Source organism: Thermobia domestica, chromosome 2 (assembly GCF_964235325.1).
Source record: "Thermobia domestica chromosome 2, izTheDome1.hap1.1, whole genome shotgun sequence".
In the NCBI taxonomy this organism is placed as follows: domain Eukaryota; kingdom Metazoa; phylum Arthropoda; class Insecta; order Zygentoma; family Lepismatidae; genus Thermobia; species Thermobia domestica.
This window is the reverse complement of record NC_137455.1, coordinates 296,758,471-296,775,556: the sequence shown is the minus strand read 5'-3', so window position 1 is coordinate 296,775,556 and position 17,086 is coordinate 296,758,471. Positions and strand designations below refer to the sequence as shown.

The 17,086-nt window shown below is 33.8% G+C and overlaps 1 protein-coding gene across 1 annotated transcript in view; it reads right to left on the bottom strand.

Annotated features, from left to right (window-relative positions):
• Positions 1 to 205: 205 nt before the first annotated feature.
• The window catches only part of LOC145678597 (aminopeptidase N-like), a 107,897-nt gene continuing 91,016 nt past the window's right edge, over positions 206 to 17,086 (bottom strand). The window contains exons 11-14 of the mRNA XM_081748940.1: positions 12,469 to 12,636; positions 9,412 to 9,555; positions 5,565 to 5,646; positions 206 to 610 (exon numbers count right to left, since the gene is read on the bottom strand). Of these exons, the coding sequence (XP_081605066.1) occupies positions 443 to 610; positions 5,565 to 5,646; positions 9,412 to 9,555; positions 12,469 to 12,636 (562 nt within the window). The 3' untranslated portion in view covers positions 206 to 442. The remainder of the gene's footprint in view (positions 611 to 5,564; positions 5,647 to 9,411; positions 9,556 to 12,468; positions 12,637 to 17,086) is intronic.

Sequence of the window (17,086 nt, the reverse complement as noted above, 5' to 3'; positions counted from 1 at the left end):
AACTATGGATTAATTTGTAATTAATTCACATAAACAAGCTAATTATTATTCCTATAATATAAGGCACTCTTATTTCTTATAGTATAAAAATGTGGTCCTTTCCAAAAAAAACTTCAATAATTCATGAAGTTACACCTCATTGAGTAGTCTTTCAAATGAAAATATACATACATAACCTCTACAACAGTTGAAAGCACAAAACACATTTTATGAAAAAAAATATTTAATATCCAGATAAAAATACAAGGCTCATATACAAAAGCACTTTAACGGTACGTAGTTTCACACAAAATAGGAAATAACTTAAATACTTAAAAATGTCAATTATATTTATAATTTCGTATTAATTTTACTGCAGCCACACCCCTGGTTCATTGATAAGAGAGACATAAAATAAAAATTTAAAGAAGTTATCAAATTAATTTCTATACATCTACTCCCCTTATACTTCAAGTCTAGGATCGTCCATGTGTTTGTCTATCCAATTCATGATTGTATCGTAATTTTTCTTCATCCATTCTACGTTGGTTTCCACTCTTTCCAAACATTGCTGCACAGCCAACGTGTTTCGATGAAGCAAGTTCTTATTGTCTTCAGTTAACTTCTTCAACTGTAATGAGAAAAACGATAGCCGTTGAAGTGTAATGCTTACCGTTGAAAAGTATTCACCGCTTAACACTCGAAATGACAAGATAGGTCAAAAATAAACCAGAAAACGTATTTTCGTACTTTATTCTTTACGCATAAAAATTGAAACTCTTACCTGTCATTCTTTGTGTACAATTAGATATAGTTCTCATTTCGTCTGTTTTTGCTTTACAATCTATAGACAAGAGACATGTTCAAGATCATGTTAAAATTATTATTCTGTTGAATGCAAGTTATCGGATACGAAATATATACTAGGGATTGAGGTAGAAACACTATTTCCTACTTCTTAGCATTATTCCATCTGTCGAATTCCTTTTGTAACTGTCGTGGTTTTAATGAAGTGATACGGACTTTTTCTATGTATTTTCTCATCTTGTGTATCCACTAACTAAAACGAACGGACCATGTGTCCTTTCCAAACATCAACTATGTATGTTTCATCATACTTCATCCGTATGCTACATACTATCATGACACCAGAAACCGAGATTTTGATGTACATAAGCAGGCACCATTGTAGCGCATGAAGTAACTTAAATCACGTCTTACGTTTATACGGATAGTACGCACATTCAATTATATTTTTGAGGTAGGACATACGAACAAACGCTGAGTCTACAAATCACAAGGTTAACGCATGTTACCTACGTTTATAAGGAAGTTTTTCTCTCACTGAAAGATCGAATTGATTGTTACACTTTAAATACCGAAAATAACTTGAATTTGAGCAATTTCAAGTTTAATGTTCACAATTTACAAGTCTAAAGTGCACACAATCACTTAGGCATGAAACCTTAATATTAAAAGTGTTAATCTTATTATCTCGAGTAATTTCTTAATCATGTTGTAAGGAAGAATTGTAAATCATAATGATAATCAGTTGTTTTTCCGATGTCACATGAAATTTATGTTGCCAAAGAAACTAATACGAAAAGTACAGCGCATAAGGCAGTTTTAACAATGTTTTTTACTTACATATATTGACAAATTGTTAATAGGTTTGGAAGTTCAATTCTTTCTTTAAAAAAAAAGTAACCAAATAAAACCAGTAAATAAGATATATGAATGTGCATATATGAATACCGCAAAAGTATTGCCTTGTGATATGAAGAATTAAACTACAATTGAAGAACGCAGTGACAGTGGCTAACTGATAAAGCTTTAGTACGAGGAGTCCAAGATTCGATTATGTGAATCTGTGTGAACAATATTGTGTTCATGCTCTTTCTAGAGGTTCTCCCTTTTCCTCCCACATTATCATTTAACCATTTTTATTCATAATAATATTTTATTAAACATCTTGTGATTCAGTTTACAGATTATTCAGTGAGACGTAAAACTGAAACATTTCATTTACAATTCAATAAATACGTTTTTTTCACAACTTTTGTATCTTTCAAGGTATTTTATGTATTATTCATGTTTGAATATGTTTATAAGTTTTTGAGATATATAAATTCAATTTGAACAAATTGTAAATAAACCTCACAATTTACCGATTAGTGCATGCGATCCGAACAATTGGATGTGGTCTTTATTAATTTTAAATTCATTAGGAGCAGCACTAATCCACAATTTTTGCGAACACAATATTGTTGCTTAAACGTTCAAAAGTCCTGACAGGGTGTTATTGTTCTCGAAAAAGTACTAACTTTCGATTTACAAGGCAAATGCTTCAAAGACTGCTATTGTTGTTGAAAGAATAATAGGGTTTCAAATATGATTGCCAAAGAAATGCTAGTATATTATCAATATTTCTTTACTGTGAACTAAAGTAACCACTGACTAATGCTATATAAGGAATAAAACATTTTATTATAAAAATATTGGTAAAATATATTAGTCCAAGTTTTTTATGTACATGTGATCCTATTTTTCGGATAGCATCTTCCATCCACTACAATCAAAAATTCAGGTGGAATCTGTTATAGTTGTTTCAAGTTTTGTAAACCTTGCCCAAAATAAGAAGCTGTACAGAAATTGCATCTCGGAGATTTTATTCACTAATGGATTCATTGTATTATGCAAAGTTTTCGTCTAACTAAATAATCAGAAAGTCAACTTGCAACTACGATTTAAATCGTTATAAGACTTCCAAATTATATGAATTTAATATCCAAACTTGAAGAAGTGCATCTATAAGTATTAGTTACAACAGAGTATTAAGGTCAAGGATATTACTCGTTTGTCAGATGCTGAATCTGTATCAAAAGTCCATTACTCGCTATTCCTTACTGTTTCTATTCTGTGGTATTGAGGGTTTGAAACAAAAAATTGTTTATTTTAATCACTCCAGATTTGAATAAAGATCTAAGAAAGGAGATAGAACCTATTTCTGGGACACTGAATCGATTGCGAAAAGCCGCCTCTTGATATCTTTTACCTTTTCGCTCTACGGAACTCAGTAATGAAACCAGAAATAATAGTTAAATTTGAACCACTTCCGGTTTTGGTAGAGTAATGTCGGTAGTCAAGATATGTTGCATTGATGTGTTGAATCGTTAGCAAAAAGTTCTTTTCGCTATCTATTATCGTGTTTGTTACGTAGCAAAAAAACACTGAAAGCGGAAATTACTAATTTTAACCACTTCTGGTTTTTATAGTTCTTCAATACACGAAATAAAACTTACTCTTGTGATACTGAACCGATTGCAAAAAGAATATATGTTAGTAGCATTTACCGCTTTTGCTCTACGGATTAACAGTATTGAAACCTGAAGTAATAGTAAATTTCAACCACTTTCGGTTTCGGTAGAGTGTTGTGGAGAGCCATGTTATGTTTCCTTGTAACATCGAATTGTTCGCAAAACACCACTTCATGCAATAGGTTTCCATTTTTCGTTCTATTCCGATAAATGTTGAAACCGGAAATGATTTAGTTAACCACTTCTGTTCTGAGTAGAAGGTTTGCAGAGGAGATGGAACCTATTCTTGGGACACTGAATTAATTGCAAACAACTGCGTCTTGACAGTTTTTGTTCTACAGAAATCAGTATTGAAATCGGAAATAATAGTAAATTAGAACCACTTCCGATTTTGGTAGAGTGTTGTTGATAGTCACTATATGTTATCTTGAGACTCTGAATCGATTTAAAAAATCGGCATCTTGATAGCTCTTACTGTTCTTCCTATACAGAAATCAGCATTATAATCCGAAGTAATAGTGGACGACGTATGGCAATTAAATAACGAGACTGCTCACCTCCTGTATTTCAGGGTCGTGGGGAGATGTAGCTGATGATGTGTTGTTGATCTTGAACCTTCATGAGCAGCCACTGTTTGTGTCATGATCTTAAAAACTTTTCTTTTCTTTGCAGGCCTGCATGAAGAGGACAGTGTTCTATAGTAGTGCCGGAATCATAGTGAACAGTAAAGTTGAGCAGCGCATTAACATCAAATTTCTGGTGCAATTAAACAAAACACAGACGGAATGTTGTGCAACACTAAAAGAAGTGTATGCTGATAATGCTAGATCAAGTGCGCGAGTTTTCGAATGGTACGAACGATTTTCAGAAGGTAGGGACGAGGTTGAAGATGATGAACGACCAGGCCGCCTTTTGAGTTCAAGAACGGACGAAAATGATCAGAAACTTAATGAACTTGTGCGGAAAGTCAGACGTCTGAGCATTCGGATGATCGCAGATATGACGAACATTAACAAAGAGACAGTAAGAGAAATTTTGCATGACAATTTCCACATGATAAAAGTTTGTGCAAAAAATTGTCCCGAGAAACCTCTCTCAAGAACAAAAAGACATTCGAAAGATCATTTGCTGTGACGTCACGGAATGACTCAAAGCAAACCCAGACTTGCTAACACGTGCCATCGCATATGGTGAATTATGAATTTTTCAGTATGACCCGAAGACTAAGCGTCAATTCATGCACTGGAAGACTCCCATATCGCCAAGAATGTAAAAGCACGAAAGAGCAATTCGAAAGTGAAGGCAAAGCTCTTTTTTTTCGATATCAGGGGTATCATCATGACTGAATGGGTGCCTCAGCGTCAAATAGTGAATCAGACCTACTACAAAGAAGTTCTAATCAAGCTGAGGAAAAGAATAAGGAAGAGAAACCGGATTTGTGGAAGAACGATTTATGGATCCTCCACCAAGACAATGCCCCTGCCCATATGCCCTTTCTGTGAAACAGTTTTAGCAGCCAAGCGCATTCCTGTGCTCGACCATCCTCCGTATTCCCCACACCTGGCTCCCTGTAATTTTTATATATTCCCAAAAGTGAAAAGTGCATTGAAGGGAACATATTTTCAGTCTGTGGAAGAGGTGAAACGAAAAACGAAAGAGTTGTTGAACAGTGTGACATCTGATGACCTACAGCATTGCTTTGAACAATGAAACGCACGTATGCAGCGGTGTATACATAGGGGAGGGGAGTATATTGAAGGGAATAACAATCAATTGTAACTTTCTTTGCAATATATCACATTTATGACTTCATTCTTATCATTCAATTGACACACCTCGTATTTGAAACACTGCCGACTCGGTTAGAGCGTTGTGGTTAATCCTAATATGTTGTCTTGAGACACTGACCTCGTTCTTGTTATCTGTTATTTTACGGGGATAAATGTTGAAACCGGAATGTGTAATTAGAACCACTTCCGACTTAAAGAGAGGGTTAACAGAGGATATGAAAACTATCCAAGGAGCGTTTAATCGATTGCATAAAACTGTATCTCGATATCTCTTACGGTTATTTACTCCGAAGACACACGAACGGACAAAGCCGTTGTATAATTCTTCCGACACTTACGCATAACATAGTTTCAAAGTCTAATAACCGACATGCATATCACAGTTATGGTACTTGATTATAATTTAGTTGTATATAAGGTGTACATTACATTATTTAGATAATCTTGTATATAACACCCAATTGTGATGGAGACTTACCTGTTTCATATCCGATTCACTATTCATGTAAGCAGCAACCGATGTGATGAACCTTGATAGTGTGTTCGATTTTTCACCATAACTGTGAAAATTCATAAACACATGTAAATGATCTTTAATAATTAAAAATCCTTTTTATTATAGAACCAATAATCCTTTTTTAACAAAACATTTGTAAATATTTTTATACTGTACTTTAATAATATTCTAAATAAGGTAAATATATTATCGTATTCCAATTTATGTTCTATAGAAACTGATTAAAAATTTATTAAGTGCTTATTATTTCGCTACACTTACTGCATAAAATATATCTCAGTGAACGATCAAATACTATAAGCCGAAATGAGGAAAATTAAGTATATTTATGTTTGAAATCAACTATTTTATAGTTATACTTGAGAATTTCGTTGTAGCATATACATGCTTAAGTATAGTTAATGACAATATAATCAATGATACGAGTTCCTAACTACTAGTGTGATAATAGAAACGCTACAACAATTACGCACGCCTCGCATAGCTTAGACATGTCCATACTACCCAAAATCAAGTAAAATAAAATTTGGATAAAAGGATTAAGACATTCTTCAACCGCATTTCGATCTGTTAAATGTCTAAACAAGATCTCCAGCCCAGTCCCCCTCTACCATTTTCATTAACGAAACACTTTGAGCAAACAGCCAGTGACTAAGCCTGTAAATTATGTAGAAATTAACGATTGACTTACTTTCTCAACTAATAACCTACTTATATTCTAAATGGTAAACTCAGACCCGTGTTAACCGTCGGAATTTAACGTATATATCGTTGGCGTTAGCTTAAGTCAACCTATATTTATCCGAAATTAAGAATTGCAGATATGTTGGAGTAGATATAACACATTATGTACCAAGTAGGGAATACCTCTCAAACAACCATATAAAACTAGCTCAAAAAACAAATATATAATAATTTCATCGCGTATTTAAGTCTGCTTGAAATTATCGTTTATCAGATACTGCGCTTTCCTGTGCGCAGTAATAATCAATTGAGGTAATCACTATTAATCCATAATCGAAGCAATGTTTGTAACACATACATGTATTTCTTATTAATCACAGTGTTTCATCATTCTCATTACAATATACATGTATCGTTCTATAATAATTTATTCATAGTAGTAGAATAAACTATGACATTAACTTAGCAACAGGAAGCAAATATTGAAATCTGTTCCCTATATATAGAATCAATTATACTCAGCATAAGTAAGAATCTAATTGCCATATATCACGGCCGACTTCTGCATCTATCGAAATGCATTACTACTTCATGACGTGGTTTATATGTCGGAGCAATCTAGAAAAGGATTATATCCTTTACGAAATTCTAACGAATTCCGCACGTTGATCACTAAAACGACGTATTTGTTATATCCTATTCGTAGTATTATTTTTTAAAAAGAAGATAAGAACAATGTGGACGACGTATTCACACAATCCTCGTAGAACTGATATAACTGTATATATATATATATATATATATATATATATATATATATATATATATATATATATATATATATCATAAACTAAGAATGCATAATCGAAAAATCAGAATTATAATGGATGCCAACTCGTACCTTACAACCCATGGGTGTTTCAAAGGCCCTATTGGCCATGCCCATTTACCAAGAAGGCCACATTACCATAAAGTTAGGAATAATGATTCTCAAATAGATCATTGCGTTCATCTATCCATACTCAGTCATATTACCTTCTACAATATCGAATTGATTTTCATCGCATATAACAAATTTCAATAATTACGTAAGCTCAGTCTTTTGGCTCAACATTAAATTTCGCTGTATACAACGCAAAATGGTTCATCTCATGACAGTCTATTACTCAACACCATTACAACATTTACTTATTTTATAATCACATAGTCCGTGATCATGTCGATTATGATAACTTCAGTACCTATAACATTGAGTAATTATTATCATATGTTTACTCAAGATGTACTAGTAACATTAAGTGAATTAACACAGTACCTTTAGTCCATCGTAGCTTCGTATCGTTGGAAATTAATCACACATTTATCCCACTAATCGTTCCCGATGTTTCAACTACGCTTAGTACTTTTCAGACAAAATCATTAAAATTCAAAATCAAATAATATAAACACTAAATTAAAAATACTATGCATTTTCTTTACATGCAGGGGGAAGTGTCCATAGGGATGAAGCGAATAAGAGTTAAGGTTAATGATATGTGGCAACAAAACATGATCGGCGCTGATTTTGCACAACCCCTGTGTGTGCAGTATTGAGTCTGGGACTGACAAAGAAAGTAGTGTACAGAGGAAAGAAGGGAGTTATTGAATGCAGCGAGTACGAACAGTTGGAAGGTGAATATATTTGTAGCCTTTTTTGTTGCTATTGTAATACGGGACAGTAACGAATTAGGGCAATTTTTTCCTGATGTTATCGTGTTGCACCCAATACTTCAACAGCGGCATAACGCGATTATTCGGTGCGCATGTATATAGATATTCCTCAATATATTGCTAACATAAAGCTACAAAACATGTTTTAAAAACAAGATGACGAGATGGGGTAAAGTGACTAACATGTTTCAGGGTGATGTGAATAGTCCTGTTAATCATTCCATATATATATATATATATATATATATATATATATATATATATATATATATATATATATATATATATATATATATATATATATGTATATATAACTATTTCGTGTCTAACCTCCAAACCACAGTCTTGTATAGGAAAAACCTGAGTTCAAGACGTATTGGGAACTCATGGGAACTGAAATATTGCGCTCTTTCTTGCAAGGTCAAACAACTCAATGGCTCCGAGACAGTACTTTGGACAGGATCTCGGGTTGGTATGTCTATTTGCTTCTTAAGCATTTCTACACTAATAGCGTATGTACCTTTACATCATGTCGGTGTTCTTCGTTAGCTGCATACTCATTATATAGCAGTTTGTTTCTTGTTATTTACATTATGTCGAGGGCACTTTTCACCGCTTCACTCCATATGTATATATTCACTTCACCCCCACGAACCATATTTGTATTTTCAAAATGCAGAAGGTCAATCATAATTATCAATCAACCGTGCTACCATTTCTGTGTAAGATGTTTTTCAATTTCATGCTCTCTATGTTCACCCCCACCCCAGAATTACTCTATTTGTGAATATGTTTAGTCTATTGATTACTCTATATCTGACTGTTCATTTTAGTTAAATCGTCACTACATCCTTATTTTTTTCTTACTACATACCTATTCTATATCAAAGTGGATACAAAATTATTAGCGGATGATGCTACTCTTCGTATGATCATTTTCGGAAAGATACATATCTATTATTGCTTTGATAGTGTCTGATCGATCCATCGACATTTGATAAAGATAGCACAGCAAGATTCTAATGAAACGATACCCTAATCTTAGTTTCCACCTCGTTTAAAGAGTTGCCTCATCCACCAAAATTACTCAATCCTATTTTAGCTGTCTATATAGGTAATGTCCACGTGCATTTCCTAAATTGAAAAGTTCTTCTGAAGAAAGTAGCGTACTAGGCGGGGTTGCATAATGTGAGATAAACAAAAAAAAGTCGATCTAATTAAGTACACAAAAATACTAGTCGATCCTAAAACCAATATAAAAAGTGAACCATTTGGGGCCGTACAGATTCCAGTGTAAGCCTGAAAAAAGAATAGAATGAGAAATCGTACACTTTAAGGTGCCAAAGAACAATAAAATGTCCATTATGGAAATTCTTAAAATCATTGTTTCAAAACTACAAGTTACTATACTTACTAGTCGTAGATTTTCTTGATATCTTTCACAAGAAAGTCCTTGGCTAAGAAGAATCCCGCTTTGTTTCTACACACAGAAGAGAACACATAAAAACTGTCTTGCTTCCTAATATCGGATTCCTTGGAAATCCCCCATTCTAAGTACCTGAAACAAATTCAGTTTTAGAAATGTTTTACGTTTATATAGTACTACTGACATTAAAATATCTTAGATATTTGTTTTTAGCCCTTAAAAAATTAAGAGGAACTGAGGATTGCTGGCAAAGTTTGTTTTCTGTACAGATTGCGAACTTAATATAATATCTAACAGTCTATACAAGTTGTTCAAATTATTGCGTAGAATGGAAATAAAATTAAAATTGCTGTTTACTACTGAAGTTTCTTAAATATGCTCTCATATGAAGTAACTATCAAGTAACTATTTCTCGAATTATTTTCATCTGAATAGTTGTTGAATTCCAAGATCGATATTTAATACAACTTCACTGTTATGTTGCAGATGCTCATTAATTTAAAGGAAACACCTGAAAAGTACAACGTACGAGATCAATTTGACGTTGGACCCCATTTTACCATCAGAATAGCTTTGTTACTTCGTGACATGGATTTATAGAGGTCGTGAATGGTAGTAAGCAGAATATTTCTTCATTTTACGTGTAATACATCACTGAGTTCCGTGAGAGAATTCAGGTGGAAATCTGAGCTGGGTTCGTGACTCCACAACGGATCAGAAACGATCAATTACCTACACGTTCTGGTCCTGAGGTTGAACAACTTTGTGCATATCCCAATATACGTCAAACCATACATCAACACCTTCAGCTGTGCGAATGGGAGCATTATCATTTTGATGTAATTTCCCGGAAACTACTCCTTCACAATAGGATGCACATGATCCCACAAAATAGTGATATAAGCACAGGCAGTAAATCGGTCGGAAACGGTCATCATAATAAACACTGAAAACCAGAATATTGCTGTCCAGAGCATGGAAGGGTCACCATCATGTTACACGATTGTTCAAGGACATAGCGAACCATATACTCCATTGCGCGTTCTCCACGGACAAATACAGCCAATGGTTTCAAAAAAGATTGTTCTATGACTTACTCAAATTTATGACACGTTTTCAGTCATCATCGGTCCATGTTGCGTGTTCGCGTCAACATTGTCGTCATGACAAAGCATTACGGTTCCTTATTAGTGGTTTGTCAGTGGAACCCGAACCTATATGTCATGTCATGTAGCTCACAGTAGATTATGATCTTAGACACAGGTTGTGGGAGGTGCTGCTCGAGTTCCTCTGTTATTTATACCGCAGTCGCCCGACGGTTGTGACTGACAATTTGCTATAATGCTTAGCGCGACCAGTCACAGAGGTATATCGTCCGACCACTGTTCCACTTCGACGATGTCGTTTTTCCGTGAATTTGTAAATCATCATCTCCTTGAACACTATCCTTCGGAACAAACTCGACACACGTGTCACTTCCATCACGCTCGGACCACATAACCGAGTGCCTACAATTTGTCCTCTTGGGAAATCAGAGAAGCCGTCTCTTATGCACCTTTACCATCTACTCAAATCGCTGAACACTGCCATTCTACCGCTCTTCACGTAGTATGAAGATTTACCTAACATACTACCATCAACAACCCAGCGCTGCGGTCGCCACCTGCCTGCTGTTGTCAAATCAATATCTGCTGTGTTTCAAAGTGTAAGCATTTCCATTAAATTGAAAAGTATATCTATAAAAGTGTGAATCTATAGTAAGTTGATTACCTAAGATAAAAGTATAAAAATTCTATTAAGACAGCATTAGCTTATTCATATCTGTCGTAAGCTGTACAGAAACTCAGCTCGAAATTCATAAGCCAGGTACTATAGATATAGAGCTACACTTAAAAATTTCTTTGAAAGCAAATATGCACACTCTACTAATTTATTGATTTATTATTAGTACTTTTCGAATAACTGTAGGGAGCCTATTTTATCATGATGCCTGGCAATTGACTAACTATGGCAGTTGAGAAACTCATGGAGAATTGTCATTGCTCGCGTTTCGATTTCTATTGAAGACCCACTGATAAATGTTTACTCTGCAGATCCAGGATAATCGACAGTCTGCTACATACATTAGCAAGCCTACGCCTAACACTTAAAACACAATGCTCACTGACTTGTGAGAGGAAAACACAGGACAACGAACATGCAATACAACAGCAATTCCTAATCAGTATGTATCGACATATTGGAGTGTCGCAAAATTCTAGGATTTAAGATTCATGAAGCATTTAATAATTAGTTGAATTTTTTTTACAGACTGTCTGAGTGAACGCTTCCAGCTGCAGTAACGATCCTCAGTACTGTACAGTCACTACTTTATAGAAACTTTATAGTTTTATCCTATTTTAACTTATATTGTTATAAATAAAAAAAACGAACAATTGTATCGAGATATCACGTAAAGTATGCCGTTAGTCAAAAAGGAATCGGAACTATAGAGCATGAGAAGGAGTGAAAGAAAAACTAATTTACTCAGAATACACTTGTCTAAAATACATCCTGAAATACTATTATCCGTTTCTTTAGTTTACAGTCCGAACTGTACGTTCCGAGGCTAAGGGAAAGTGATCATGAATGAAATGGCAGAATGCAGGAACTAGAGAGAAACCCTAGAAAACCCACGTGCAGGTATTTGTCCACTACAAAACCCATTTGACGAAAGCTAGGATCGACTCAAAGATTCCCAAGTAACAAAGATGAGCACTTTACCACTAAGCTAACGCTACCAATCACCCAAAATTAGAAATTTGGTCTAGTGTAATAAAAAAATATTACCTCTTTAAGAAAAGTTCTAACTTTCGACATAAAAATGCCCTAAAACTTCAAAGGAAGAAGTTTTATTTTGTTATTGATTTCAACGCTATTTTCAATAAAAATGAAATTCTATGTAGTTTACTTTTAACCTGGAATTAATCTTCTTACTTCTTGGATAGACAACTATTTTTAACAGAATATAATGTTTATATATTGATACATTATGTAGTAACTTACCGTTGAAGAAGCCAGAGCTGTCTGGTGCACCCAAGGCTGGATATTATAGTAATTCTCTCATCAGCCACATTGGATTTACGGTACCGTTCCCACAAGAAATTCCATTCCTTCTCGGTCCCATGTTTTATGGCTTTACAATAGAATATGCGTCTCAAATGTGGAGCAATTCTGAAAACAAAACTACCTTCAGATTCGTACAATAATATAACATTTTTCATTTGCATGTAGCCAGCCAGGTTTATATATATATATATATATATATATATATATATATATATATATATATATATATATATATACGCGCGGATCTAAGAGAGGGCTATAGGGACTATAGCTATAGCACCCCGCTTAACGCTCAGGTATACACTTGATAAAATGGGCTTCAATCCTACTTTACACTGAATAAAGCGGCAAACTATGGTTTAGCACCTCAATTGATCATATCCAGGATCCACGTCTACTTACCTGGAAAGCATATTGGTTTTATGAAACTTTCACAAAGACACACCGGGTGACAGTAAATTAAGAATAGGCCATACCTCTTCATGTAGATTTTGATATTTCTTTTAGGCAGTTTCATAGAAAAATCAGTTAATGTTGGTCACTTCCTGATTTTTGTATTGATTAAATTTGGTCGCTCACCTTCAGCGATCTCAACTACATTCAACAGGTTATCTAAGTAGGTTATCAATGATCTTTGTTCCCATCACGGTTCGAATAAGTCAAGCTATCACTGAGAAATAAAACTTCACGGATAGAAGTTGCTCAATTTAGCCCTTAGATTAGGAAATTTTGAAAACATCTAAGTAGCTTATCATAACCTTTATTCCGGTTTCGGTAAAAACTGGTCGACCTGTTCGTAAAACATAATTAATAGACAAGATGGAAAACTAAGTCACTCTACAGTCAATGTTACTAAAGAATAAGAAAGTTAGAAAGAGAATTTTATATATATAAATAAATGATAGAGTCTACCAATCAATATGTTTTAAGAAAAAGTACATTGCTCATTGAGGTTCACTGAACATTAATAGAAATAATCGAATGTAGATGGCATTTTGAGTGAAAAATAAACAAAATGATGCCAATGATAAGTGACAATTAGGGAACGGATTTTAAATTGCAAAAATGTGATAGGAAAAGGGAATAAAAGGGGCTGAAATATCATTCAAAAAGGTGCAAAAAAAGCTGATAATAGGATATCTTTATTAAGCGCTATAGTGTACAGTTACATGGACATTCTTTATTCATTACACCAGCAAATATTGTTAAAACCTTGCCTTTAAACAATTGACATAAATCACAAAATTGTTTTATCTAATCTTAAACTTGTACAACATTCAACATTCTTGTAAGAAAATTGTGGTTAAAACTAGCTCGATATTAAAAATACTACTACTACTACTACTACTACTACTACTAATAATAATAATAATAATAATAATAATAATAATAATAATAATAATAATAATAATTTAGCAATATTGTGGCTTAAGAAACTACTACATACCTGGATTTTCAGAAACTGGTTATACTTGATTATGCACAACATTTCTATGTTTTCGAATGTTAGTTTCTGTCGCTTGAAGCTCAGGAGATCCTTGTATGCAGAGAAACTTCTCTTGACATCAATGGAAACCAGTGGTGCATACCTTGTAAGCACACGGAAAGCTTAGCTGACGTCGCAAATGTTTCTACATCTGGATTGTCTCGCAATTTCAGTTCAAATTTGTCCCTAGCAAATCTATCAAGATTGCGTCTAAATTTATTTAATATTATGTGTAAACTAGGGTAAAAATAGAACATATTGCTCTGTCCACTTTTTTAAAAATTTAAAAAGGGGTAATAAAAGTGCTGAAGGCTGGAAAAGTAAAAAAAGTGAAATTTTATTAACCTAACAAAGAAGGTGAAACATTCACCAAAAAGGTGCAACAAAGTGCGTTCATTTCAGTTCGTATATGACCGGAAATACATATTTCGAACTTTGGTTATTATAACAACTAAATTTTTAGAAAAGGTTTGCACCTAAAAATCCGCTCCCTAGATAATTTATTATCATGTACGCATATGTTTCCCGTATTTAATTTCCATTTCTCAATTACAGTGAGTTATTTTGTGTATTGCTGAAAATAGAATTCTTTGTTTATTGTTATTTTTGTGGTGTAGTCGAGACTTCATATTAATGAAGAAATTCTTTACTAATTAGAAACTGAAATTCAATTCAATATCGTACATATGGAACTATTACTTGGACCTTCTCAACAGATTCAAAAGTATTCGAATAATGTAACTGGAACCTGAAATTAAATAGTCTGTGTAGATTGATAATATTTGGGTTTGTTTTAGAAGTTGATTACAGTTGACTTTGAGTAAAAATATATATACTTAACTAACTAACTAACTCTCTGGCCTATGGAGCCCGGAGGTTCAATGTCGCTTTCACAGAAGCTCTCCACTGACTTCTATCCTTAGCTAAAGGCATCCAGTTTCTACTTTGTATTCCAATCTCAGCGAGATCCATCTTAATATTGTCCTCCTATCTGCGCCTAGGTCTTCCTAATGGTCGCTTACCGATTGGTCTTCCAGTCAAGACTTTGAAAGCGTTTCTACTTTCTTCCATTCTAGCTACATGACTTGCCCACCTAAGCCTCCTAGACTTGACGACTCTAACAATGTTGAGTAAACCGTATAAATTATGTATTTCCTCGTTATGAAGTTTCCTCCATTTCCCATTCCCGTTCCTCTTGGGTCCGAATATTCGTCTCAGGATCTTATTCTCAAATACTTTCAGTCTATGTTCATCCCTCAGATAAGCGACCATGTTTCGCAACCATACAGAACAACAGGCATGATTATCGTTTTGTATATTTTAAGCTTCAAATTTCTCGACAGAATTCGCGACGACAAGAGATTTTGAACCGAATAGTAACACGAATTCCTGCTTTTAGTCGACATTTAATTTCTTCGTGAGTACGATTTTCCTCTGTTAATATTGATCCTAGATATACAATATATACTCTTAAAAAGATTTAAATATTACCGATTGAAGGGTCTTATGAGTGATTTAATATAATTAGTTTGGTTAAGGAATTTATGAATTTGTATAATGACTTAACAACAAATAACGGATTTGCAATTAGACTGGTGGTTGTTATGATTGTTATCCAAGAAATTTCATATAATCAATTACAAAATGTTTATTTTCCTTATATTGATTCCTGATCACGAAGTTTAACCAGTTCATACTTATTGTCCATCTACAAATACATGCTTTGGCGCATCATTATGAACTCAAATTAAGCTCTAATATCGACTAAGTAAAGATGGCACATTATATCCATTCAAACTTTTGATCTTTTACATCTGAATCGTAGGAGAGAGAGAAGTTCAACAAAGTTATTATTAATAGCAACTCTAGCTTCCACCTTAACCAATTTGAAGAATTGTATGAGCAGCATAGGTAGAAAATAAGAAACAAATATATGCGTTATTAACAATAATTGATACCACAGCATATCAGCAAACTACAAACATGACTTGGCCGTAAACACAACAATCCAATTATGCAGGGAGCTTAAGGATATAATCGTTTAGCATTATGGAAGAAAATTAAGTTCCATTGCTCAATGTTTCGATTTACATAAGGTGGTACGAGTCAAGTCCATCCGTCATGCAATATGTAGTTGAGTTAGGTAAGCAAATTTCTTTTAGTGAATACGGTACCTTAGCGCAAGAGATAAAAACTGATAAGAACATGAGTCAATGTTACGGAGATACAAAATGAAGATCCTTGTGAGGATAACTCAATTAACTTGATCCTCATTCAAGAAGACGTAATTAGCATTATTCAACTAGAGACTGTGGTACGTTTCAAAGATCTTTTACATCTGAATCGTGGGAGAGAGAGGGGAAGTTCAACAAAGTTATTATTAATAGCAACTCTAGCTTCCACCTTAATCTAATGGAGAAAATATTTCAAGATACTAAAGACGCATACTGAAAGGTAAATAAACTTTTATATTCTTAAGAATATGTCTTACAGGTGATTATTACACAGAATCCATAGAAGGAAATACTACCATACTACTAATACTACTTCTTCATACTACCATAGAAGGAAATATGGAAGGAAAGCGAGAAATAGGAAGAAAAGAACACAAATGATCGATAATTTGAGAAACAGAAGAAAATATTGGGAGTTAAGAGAGGAAGCTGGGGATCGAAAAACGTGGAAGACACATTTCCAGGTCCAAATCTAAAATTGAAAAGAAAAAAAAAAGCTGTTTGGTCCCAAGACCTACCGAAAGGCCGAATACTTAATAATAATAGAAAGAGCAGCAAGATTAAGTTTAAATTTAAATATGAAAGAATGTTATAAAATAAAGAATATAATTTTCTTTTCTTTTTTTAAGAACATGTGGTGGATGTTGAAAGTTAATAGTTTAAATTAATTCTCGGGTTCAGAAGTTTTCCGATAATACGCCAACCCTGAAATTAAGTAGTTTCTGTAGATTGTTTTGTGTTGTCTCTGAAAGCTAATTATGGTTGATTATCAATTATAATATATGATCAAAACGATTTAAATATTAGTGGCGAAAGAGCTTTAGATCTAGTTTGG